General features: G+C 42.6%; 1 protein-coding gene across 1 annotated transcript; it reads right to left on the bottom strand.

Moving 5' to 3' along the window:
- Window positions 1–541: 541 nt before the first annotated feature.
- On the bottom strand, window positions 542–9,781 carry LOC100286606 (cysteine-rich protein 2). Its single transcript, NM_001146545.1, is given in 9 exon segments — window positions 542–1,431; window positions 1,572–1,629; window positions 4,458–4,552; window positions 4,866–4,934; window positions 5,061–5,189; window positions 5,359–5,373; window positions 5,375–5,417; window positions 6,525–6,619; window positions 9,612–9,781. Coding segments are annotated over 9 exon segments (624 nt in total). The 5' UTR covers window positions 9,655–9,781; the 3' UTR covers window positions 542–1,354.
- Window positions 9,782–11,448: the final 1,667 nt, after the last annotated feature.

The raw sequence follows: 11,448 nt of genomic DNA, 5'->3' as shown, positions 1-11,448 counted from the left end.
TGGTTGTTGGACTCCCAATTGAAGGCAGGTGTGTTGAGTTGCCTTTGATTGGGAGTCCTATATAGTAGTGTGTGTTTTTCCTTGTGGTTGTGGGTAATTGTTTCTGTTCAGTTGTGTTTCAGCTGTCAGTGCTGTTGAGCTGTCGGTGTTTTCTTGTTTTGTAGTGTTCCAGTGTTCTTTTTGAATTAAATCATGAACACTAACTCCGCTGCACCTTGGTCTTCTTCTCTCCATGACGACAGCCCTTACAGCTGAAATGCAGTGGAAATGTCTTTTTGGGATTCAGTTCATTTGCATGGCAAAGAGGGACTTTGCAATTCATCTGATCACTCTTCATAACATTCTGGAGTATATGCAAATTGCCATGATACAAACTGAGGCAGCAGACTTTGTGAAAATTAATATTTGTGCCATTCTCAAAACTTTTGGCCACGACTGTACACTGTAATTAGACTGTAGCTACCAATATGTAATACATTCACAACTTCCTGTATAATAAAACCCTTACATATTTCGCCAAATAAGACACAAAACAACCTTTCATGTTCTCACAATTTTATTGTAGAAAACCTCTGATGACCACTGTTCTTCTCAGTAACTCACATTTGGTACTCAAAGACCCAAAGTACAAAACATATTCAATCACCAACAACAATAAGCTAATACTAATGCACATTCCTAGTAGGCGTATGTTCTATCTATCTACTCTGTCTCTATACTGCAGGGTGAAAATAGGCCCATAGCGGATTGCTTGGAAATCAACATGGCCGGTGTGTCTGCCATGTCATTACAGGTGCACAGACAAATTACATTGTTTTCAGGGAATGACAAACAGTAGGCCTACCACCCCCAAATCTTCCCCTATAGGTCTGTGCTGTATTGTGTAGAGTCAAACCATATGGCGACTTATCATTTAATAAACAGTGTACTGTACATCTTACACACAACTGTTCATTTGACACGAACAACGAGGTAGGGGACACCCATGAACCTACTGTGTATTTCACAGGGAGAAGCTAGATGGGAGAAGGGAGAAGCTATAAAGATGACATTTCGTACACAAAATGGAGGTATAAATAATGTAGAAATACAACAGAACATTCTAAATATCCATCTCGTGAGTTAGGCCTACACTATGTATTATTTGACATGTTTTTTTTCTGTAGATGCTGAATAGCCTAAAGGAGACAATACTATTTAATCATGGCAAGGCTGAACATAGTCGAACGTGAAGGCAGAGGTTGGAAATACAGATAAGGTGAGTCTATCTATGACTGGGGTTAGTAACAAGGCCAGGGTAAGGGAGGCAATGTTGAAGAGGTCTGGGTGGGGGTGGAGGTGGGTATGGGTAAACTCAAGGCTGGGCCTCAGTCTCTGCCTCAGTGCTGGGTTCATTGTAGATGTAGCTTCCTACACCTCCAGTGTTCACCCCTGGAATGGGACAATAGAAAGACGTCAGAATATGGTGATATACAGTATATGAAATATCATAATACATGTAAACCATAGCAATAAGGCGTTTTATCCTTCGTGTGGTTAAGAGGAAGAAAGTTTTGAGTGGGTGAGCCTACCTTTGGGCCCAAACAGGGTGGCGTAGCACGGTTTGTGGCAGTAGGCCTGCCCATCATGCTGTAACAGAATGGAATGAATATAATGTACTGTACTGAGACAGTTCCTGCCACAGCTTTAAAGGTATCTGTATCTATCTATGGCCACAAAAATACTATATATAAACTCAGCAAAAGAAGAAACGTCCCTTTTTCAGGATCCTGTCTTTCAAAGAGAATTCGTGAAAATCCAAATAACTTCACAGATCTTCATTGTAAAGAAGTTAAACACTGTTTCCCATGCTTGTTCAATGAACCATGAACAATTAATGAACATGCACCTGTGGAACGTTCGTTAAGACACTAACATCATACAGACGGTAGGCAATTAAGGTCACAGTTATGAAAACTTAGGACACTGAAGAGGCCATTCTACTGACTCTGAAAAACACAAAAAGAAAGATGCTCAGGGTCCCTGCTCCTCTGCACGAACGTGCCTTAGGCATGCTGCAAGGAGGCATGAGGACTGCAGATTTGGCCAGGGCAATAAATTGCAATGTCCATACTGTGAGATGCCGAAGACAGCGCTACAGGGAGACAGGATGGACAGCTGATTGTCCTTGCAGTGGCAGACCACGTGTAACAACACCTGCACAGGATCGGTACATCCGAACATCACACCTGCGGGACAGGTACAGGATGTCAACAACAACTGCCAGAGTTACACCAGGAACGCACAATCCCTCCATCAGTGCTCAGACTGTCCGCAATAGGCTGAGAGAGGCTGGACTGGGGGCTTGTAGGCCTGTTGTAAGGCAGGTCCTCACCAGACATCATCGGCAACAATGTCGCCTATGGGCACAAACCCACCATCGCTGGACCAGACAGGACTGGCAAAAAGTGCTCTTCACTGACGAGTCGCGGTTTTGTCTCACCAGGGGTGATGTTCGGATTCGCGTTTATCACCGAAGGAATAAGCGTTACACCGAGGCCTGTACTCTGGAGCGGGATCGATTTGGAGGTGGAAGGTCCGTCATGGTTTGGGGCGATGTGTCACAGCATCATCGGACTGAGCTTGTTGTCATTGCAGGCAATCTCAACGCTGTGCGTTACAGGGAAGACATCCTCCTCCCTCATGTGGTACCCTTCCTGCAGGCTCATCCTGACATAACCCTCCAGCATGACAATGCCACCAGTCATACTGCTCGTTCTGTGCGTGATTTCCTGCAAGACAGGAATGTCAGTGTTCTGCCATGTCCAGCGAAGAGCCCGCATCTCATTCCCATTGAGCAGGTCTGGGACCTGTTGGATTGGAGGGTGAGGGCTAGGGCCATTCCCCCCAAAAATGTCCGGGAACTTGCAGGTGCCTTGGTGGAAGAGTGGGGTAACATCTCACAGCAAGAACTGGCAAACCTGGTGCAGTCCATGAGGAGGAGATGCACTGCAGTACTTAATGCATCTGGTGGCCACACCAGATACTGACTGTTACTTTTGATTTTGACCCCCCCTTTGTTCAGGGACACATTATTCAATTTCTGTTAGTCACATGTCTGTGGAACTTGTTCAGTTTATGTCTCAGTTGTTGAATCTTCTTATGTTCATACAAATAGTTTCGCATTTTAAGTTTGCTGACAATAAACGCAGTTGACAGTGAGAGGACACTTATTTTTTTGCTGATGTTTATATCTATGGCCATAGAAATACTATATATATATATCTATGGCTATAGAAATACTGTATCTATCTATGGCCATAGAAATACTGTATCTATCTATGGCCATAGAAGTAGAACTACCGCACTACACTGCATTTGCACTGCAATATATACACAGTGTAGTATAGTGTATATGCACTGTAGTATATTCCATTGTAAATGGTACAGTCTCAGTATATTTCACTGTAAATGATACAGTCTCAGTATATTCCACTGTAAATGGTACAGTCTCAGTATATTCCACTGTAAATGGTACAGTCTCAGTATATTCCACTGTAAATGGTACAGTCTCAGTATATTCTAATTTAAATGGTACAGTGTCAGTATAGTCCACTGTAAATGATACAGTGTCAGTATATTTCACTGTAAATGGTACAGTCTCAGTATATTCCACTGTAAATGGTACAGTCTCAGTATATTCCACTGTAAATGGTACAGTCTCAGTATATTCCACTGTAAATGGTACAGTCTCAGTATATTCCACTGTAAATGGTACAGTGTCAGTATATTCTAATTTAAATGGTACAGTGTCAGTATAGTCCACTGTAAATGATACAGTGTCAGTATATTTCACTGTAAATGATACAGTGTCAGTATATTCCACTGTAAATGATACAGTGTCAGTATATTCCACTGTACATGGTACAGTCTCAGTATTTCCCACTGTACATGGTACAGTCTCTGTATATTCCACTGTAAATGGTACAGTCTCAGTATATTCCACTGTAAATGGTACAGTCTCTGTATATTCCACTGTAAATGGTACAGTGTCAGTATATTCTCAGTATATTCTCAGTATATTCTCAGCACATTTTCAACTATCATTTAGAATCTACTCTTTTATCATGTGTAATTGTTCTATGTTTATTGTATTTATATTACATATACTGTATGTAGATTGTGTAGATTATGTGTAGATTATGTGTAAATTCCTTTTTCTACATTCTGTCTGTATATTTTGTATATTGCTAGCAGCACCATTTCATGTCAAATTCTGTGTATGTGAAAATGTACTTGGTGAATCTGACTCTGATTCCCATTCAAGTCAATGTTACTGTATGTGAAGGGTGGCCCATTAGCCGTTGTCTAACTGTATTTCTATGGCTCTGCTTCCTGGAATCTGTCTCATTTCCCCCCTCCCCACATCCCCCTCTCCATCCTCCACACCCCCCTCCCCACAGTCTTCTGTCTGTCACCTCTGCGTGACTGCCTGGGGCCAGGGTCTTGCTGCACCTCTCACAGCGCAGACAGGGTCGATGCCAGTCCTTCCCCAGGGACGTCACCTTCTCAGCTGCACACACACACACACACACACACACACACACACACACACACACACACACACACACACACACACACACACACACACACACACACACACACACACACACACACACACACACATAACACACACACACACACACATAACACACACACACAAATGTCAGACATATCACCATGGAAACAACATTCCTCCACCTCACCATATTCCCCTGGACACCCACTCACAGAGGATGTGAGTGGGAGGTTGTGAGTTTGTGTCCACACACACATTAGCACATAAGAGCTCCAATATGGCATGGGCAATAACATAACACACGTACCGAAATACACTGTCTTGCTGCACCTTGGACATTTACTGGGTTCTCCAGAGAAAGTTGAGAAGCTTGCGGCTGTGTCAAAAAGAGATTGAGAAGAAGAGGCTTGTTACAGCCAGTGGTGAAAATACACTGTTACCTTCATACGGGATATAATAACACGACAGCAGATCTGTTACTCTTTTCTTTCATGTTGCTTACCCTTCACTGGGCCTCTGGCATGAGCTTTCTTCTCCTCAGGTTTGGCCTCTGTTTCCGTGGAAACGCTGGCAGGGGTATCATTGACAGGAGCCTCGTAGACATAAGAGCCAGCACCTCCGATATTCACACCTACAGAGAGAAATGCTTAATTCAGTCAACATACAAACACATTGATCATAGTTTCCTTTTATAAGTCTCCCTGCAAACGCATACATTAGGCCTATCTTATAGGCTTACTGTAAGCACATAAAGCACACATAACTAAATAATGGATGGCTATAAAGTTAATGCATTGCACCTTTTGGTCCAAAGAGGGGCAGCATAGCATGGCTTGTGGCAGTACGGAGTTCCATCATGCTGTGAACAGAGGGAAAGACAATGAGCAGAAGAAGTATCTGGGAACAAACACATTGGACTTTGTATCTTCTTTTTACCTATATTTAACAAATTCTTATTTTCAAAGACAGCCAAGGAACAGTGGGTTAACTGCCTGTTCAGGGGCAGAACGACAGATTTGTACCTTGGGACTTTGAACTTGCAACCTTTCGGTTACTAGTCCAATGCTCTAACCACTAGGCTACCCTGCCGCCCCGTGGATCTTGGTATAACTTGAAGTAAAAATGCCACTATAACATATTGACGTCCACTCTAGCATTGAATGCTACATGACTGACTTGAGTTTAAAACAGCCGGTGTAGCTTTAGAGGGATCTTTGGATATGTGAAACAAGCAACAGAAATGAGAGGAAACCAATGGATTTTAGATGCACTGCACACTACACATGATAGCACCCCACTCTTTAGTAGCCTACTGTACCCTAAATTAACTATAGAAGAATCCTCTCTGTTCGTAACTGGCCTAGGTCCCTGTATAGTACTGTACAGTACCTATATTGATGAACAGGCTCCGTCAGAATAACTCTCTCAGAATGCCGATACTCTCCCCGTGAGACCTTAACCCTCCATAACCTTCCCAGAGATCTATGGGAACAGAGCCAAAATGTCCTCTTAGTTACTCCTCTCTATTGTACACAACACTCCCTGCAGTTTCTGACCGTTTCTGTGTGAAGAAATGTAGAAACCTTTTTGGAAGCCAAAAGGGTTCTACCTGGAACCAAAAAGGGTTATTCAAAGGGTTCTCCGTTGGAATCAGCCAAAGAACCCTTTTCAGTTCTATTTTATTTTGTATTTTTTTTATTTAACCTTTATTTAGCTAAGGAAGTCAGTTAAGAACAAATTGTTATTTACAATGACCGACTACCCCGGCCAAACCCTAATCCAAATGACGCTGGGCCAATTGTAAGCCGCCCTATGGGACACCCAATCACGGCCGGTTGTGATACAGCCTGGAATCGAACCAGGGTCTGTAGTGACGCCTCTAGCACTGAGATGCAGTGCGCCACTCGGGAGCCCAGTCTAGATAGCACCTATTTTTCTATGAGTGTAAGCTACTGAATCCTCTTACCTCAGCATGGCCCCCTGGGTTCAGGGTCTTGTTACAACGCTCACATTTCAGACAGAACTTGTGCCAGTCTTTCCCCAGAGACGTCACCTTCTCCGCTGTGTGGGGGAGGGGGGGGGGACTGGTTACATTACTGTACAGGAAACTGACATTTGTAGTTGAATTTACCCATTTAGAGGGACATGTCAATTCAGTATAAGATGCTATAGAGTGAGCTGCTTCAGTAGGAAGGGTTCTTCATGGAACCTAAAATGGTTCTACCAGGAACCAAAAGGGTTCTACATGCAACCAAAAAGGGTTCAAAAGGTTCTCCTATGGGGACAGCCGAAGAATCCTTTAAGGTTCTAGATAACACCTTTCATTCAAAGAGTGTTGGTCAATACAGTATACAGAAATGTAGTGAAGATAAGGCTGTTATCTCTAACCTCAGATATCCCATCCTCTTTAGATTGGCGACCTGTCACTAATGCAAGACACAGTTAAGTGGGAGGCAGTGAGCACTTTGTGCTGTCCCTGCAGGGTGTTTTCTCTCACTCACTCCCTCTCTCTCACTCTCTCTGTCCATCTGTCTGTCTTTCTCTCTCTCTCTCCGTCTGTCTCTCTTCCTGCCCTTCCAGTCTCTCTCTCTCTCTCTCTCGTTCTCTGCCTCTACTTTTTCTAGCTGCACAAGCATAGCACGCACACACACACACACACACACACACACACACACACACACACACACACACACACACACACACACACACACACACACACACACACACACACACACACACACAGGGTAAGAGTGAGTAAGCAAGAAAGAGATAAAGACAGGGTGAGGAAGTGAGAGAGGAGGCTGTGGGGGGTTGTTCATTCTAAATAATTAAGGTTGATTAAGGGTATTTTGTTTGCCCTCTGGTACAATATGTGATTATGTCTCTTCCTGTATCTGTTGATGAGATCCATCCAGTGTAGGAGCAGGACTCTATGGCTGAATCACAAATGACACACTCTTCCCTATGTAGTGCACTACTTTTGACCATGGCACAGGTAGGGCTCTGGTCAAAAGTAGTGCACTACATAGGGAATAGGGTGTTAATTGGGACAGCCCAGAACTCTGACAGTCAGAGAGGAGTGAGGATTATTATTATCAGTAGCTTTCAAGGACAGCAACGGGCAACACTAAATTACCCACAAAGTCAGTACACTTTCAGAGATATGGGTGATGACTATTATGCAACAACCCAGATTACAATGTTAAAATGAGAGAGGAGAACTCATGGGGCCTGAATCAAAGACTGGGAGTTACATAACATACATCATCTGAACTCCTGAGGCAGAGGGACTCTGACAGAATATGAGGTATTTCATAATGAGAGTGGGAGTAGACTGAGAGAAGTAAACACTGTAGATATAGCAGCACTCAAGGATACCATCAAGCAGACAGGGACTAAAGGAACTAGGAACCTAAGGGGGGCAGTGTGTAAATAATGGGAACAAACAAAAATAGACTGACAAGCTACAAAATATGGCTCGGAGGGAAAATTCCATAAGTGAAAGTACTAAGATGCTTAGTTTTCAATGTCTCATACAGCGAGCAGATTTCAAGTAAAAGGCTACCAGGTATTTATTCAGTCGTTCATTACCAGATGGAAAACCCAAACCATTGCCCATTTGGAGACTAATTAGGCAAAAGAAACAGATGCTTCAAGATGAGTGAAAAGTGTTGCAGGTTTCCAGAAGTTTCATTCTGACACACTGCCACTGACTATCATACACGAAAAATAAAGAACCCCACAAGCAAGTACCATCTGCTTACTGTTTTTAATTTATGAATTAACAATAAATGAGTCTAATATAGTCTAAGAAGAACTATCAAAACTATTTCTTTATTTAGTTTTTTACTATGGTGTATAGGGGCTTCCTATGACAGGGAAGTGGGATAAAAATGTACGATACTGGATTGAATCATGTAATGTATGTTTCAGTTTCAACATAGACCAACAGGTCTGGATCGAACATATGAATGAACATGTTGAATCTGCTTTTATTTTAGAGTGTCTCACACTTTACACGCATGCTCTGTCATTTTAAGGGTGCGGTTTGGCCGGCCGGCTCGCGCGCGGCTCCACTCCATTTCATTCTTTGGGAGATTGGGAGCTGTCCATGCCAGGTAGTGCTGAAATGGGAATCCTATTGTTCTCCAGAGATAGATCAAAGTCGATCCATCACACATATGCTACGAATTAATAATGTATATGCAAGGTATAGGGCAAATCTATCTGCGCAGCAACATTAATAGCCTTTACCTTATTAATTGCATTAGCTCAATCTCTCTATTGTGCCACGCATCTAGGCTAAAGGCTATCTCAAATCTTTTAAAACTACGAACACATTCCCTGAATAGGCCTACTGTAAACAGGCTATCGGTTAAGGATAAGAGATTGCTTTTAGATCCACCTAATAGCCATCAATGGGATAGTCTGCTTATGTCACTAATCTGGGGACAGATGTTTTCACTTTATATCCCTCCAAAAACCCAACTGGTCAGCTGCAGGTAAGTGGTGTGCGCACGGAAACCCTTGCGTACCGCTGGCGTTTTATTGGACTGATATGACCGATGTATAGCCACGAGCTACATGAGGTCATACAGTAGGTTTCCGATATGACCTCATGAAATAATAAATGATCACACCTGCAAGGACATGGCTTTGGTTTGTCAATCAACACAAAGACTGCATAAGCACATGTAGACAATACCACACAGAACGTCTGAAGTCATTTACAGTCAGCAACCAGGCATAATTGGTTTAATCTATATAGGAACGCCAGGCTGACCAATACTTATAGTAAATAGCCTAATACTGGTTCATTCTTATACAATATATCAAAGGCAGTACAACTGCTTATTAGGCCTACCCCCAATCGATAGGCTAATATGCATACGGTATAATTATAACGTTACAACATTTGGCTCAGATTTTAGACAAAATAACGGTGACTACAATAGTCATTACATAGCTGACTCGGGGTGTGGGGGTCGTACATAAAACACATGGGAGGATAGCATGGAAGGATATGCATGATCATATGAAAAAATGCACTTACCAAAATAAACTGTCTTGTCGCATTTAGGACATTTCGATGCCATGTTAATTGTATTCTGGACTAATGCCCCCTTGAGAATATTATATCCTTTTTTCTTTTTAATTCAGCAATTTGAATCGGCTAGCTTTTATTGATGGAAAAGTGGAAATAGCAGACCGCATCCTCCCTTACATTACTCTGCGAAATTTACATAGCCCCTCCTTTACCATGACGTTGTGCTGCTGATTCTGGCCCCATCCCAATACTGTTTATTGCTCCCTTGGCCACTGCACCGCAGACTTGAACCTAGTCCACGAGGACAGGCATTTCATTTAACATAAATGTACATTTGAACTAAATAATGCCTAGTAGCAGTAGTATATCTGTGCTTATTTATATTTGCGAGCTAATTTTAAATGTGACAGCAGGCTTAGGCTTACAGTGAATTAGTTCAATGAGAGTCAATGTAATCACTTGTATGTCAGGTGTCCCTATATTTGAAGTGTGAGAGTTCCCCTCTCGCACTTCATCTTTCAACAGACATGTTTGTTTCCACTTTGTGTGGTTGTTAGGATACGCTCTTCTACCTCCGTGCTACTCAGACGGAATGTTAAGTGATGTTCTTACAATTCCCTAGAATATTGAGTTGAGGGGAAAGATTAATACATTTTCAAAAAATTCTGAAGTTCAGCTAAGGCTATTAGACATGACCAATGAGACAAGCCTCATAAGAGGACTTTAGTCCACCTCATTATTCACAACGATTTACATTCTTACTCTTGATTCAATTCCAAGAGAAATAGCCTTCCATTAAAATCCCACTAATGCATGCTCTATTTTTATAATAAGATAAACACACTTAAACAGCATCAACGTAAATGGAAACGGTGTTGCTATTTTCCACAGAAGCTTGCTTGCTTTCCCTCTGGAGCCTGGGAATGCACTGATCTTAAAATAAACACTTCCAGAATGGTCTGTCAAGAACCAAAGTTTTGGCTCAGCAACCAAGAATGGGTGGAACTGGTCTGTTGGGGAAATGTTGGTCTCTGTAACAGACCATCAGAACTCACCCGAGCTCCATTCCCCAGTCTCTGTACAGTCCCTCATGGTCCCGTCTCTACTATTCCTCTGCTATGCACCCTATATTACACCATACCTTAACCACAACAGCTTCCCTATGTGGTATTTCAAGCGTTAGTGTTACAAATACTACTAGTCCAGTGTTGCCCATTTCCCCTTGGTGATAACTTGGCAGAGCAAACAGCACTGGTAGCCTTAACATTGGGCTTATCAACCAGTCCCTCTCATCCTCTATTTTAACTGGCCACATCAGCAACGGGACATGACATGCCTACCTCTGGGTGCAGAGGAGGTTCTTATCTCTCTGGTGATAAGGGAGAACCCTGCCATGATGGCCCTACTTGGGCCTCCATCCCACCCCAGTCACATTCCAAATAATAGACAGGATTGATAGACACAGCTGGGGGAGATGGAGACTCTCAAGTTAAGAAACAGTGAAGAATTGCAGGATTTTTTTTTTAAATGCAATAATTTCCAGAGGAAAGTCACCTCAGCTTTTGCACCCCCACTTTCAGTCAAAGTCAGGTGCCCATGGATGGAGTGATGGGGTCTAGACAGAGAGAGGGAGACAGAGAGATGATAAACAGGGTATAATTCATATGTGATGGGTTACTGCTGCTGTCTACTTTACAGTCTCACCACATCACAATAACACAATATGTCCACTGTATTTCATTTGAAAGAATGTGTTTTTTTTTTCTTTTTCTTTAGAAATGCATTAGCCCGGCCCAGGCCTAAAAATAGTGCATCAAAGTATGGACACAGTGCAGTGTGGTAA

Source organism: Salmo salar, chromosome ssa06, assembly GCF_905237065.1.
Source record: "Salmo salar chromosome ssa06, Ssal_v3.1, whole genome shotgun sequence".
Lineage (NCBI taxonomy): Eukaryota > Metazoa > Chordata > Actinopteri > Salmoniformes > Salmonidae > Salmo > Salmo salar.
The sequence above is the reverse complement of the archived record's forward strand: the minus strand, read 5'-3'. Positions and strand labels throughout refer to the sequence as shown.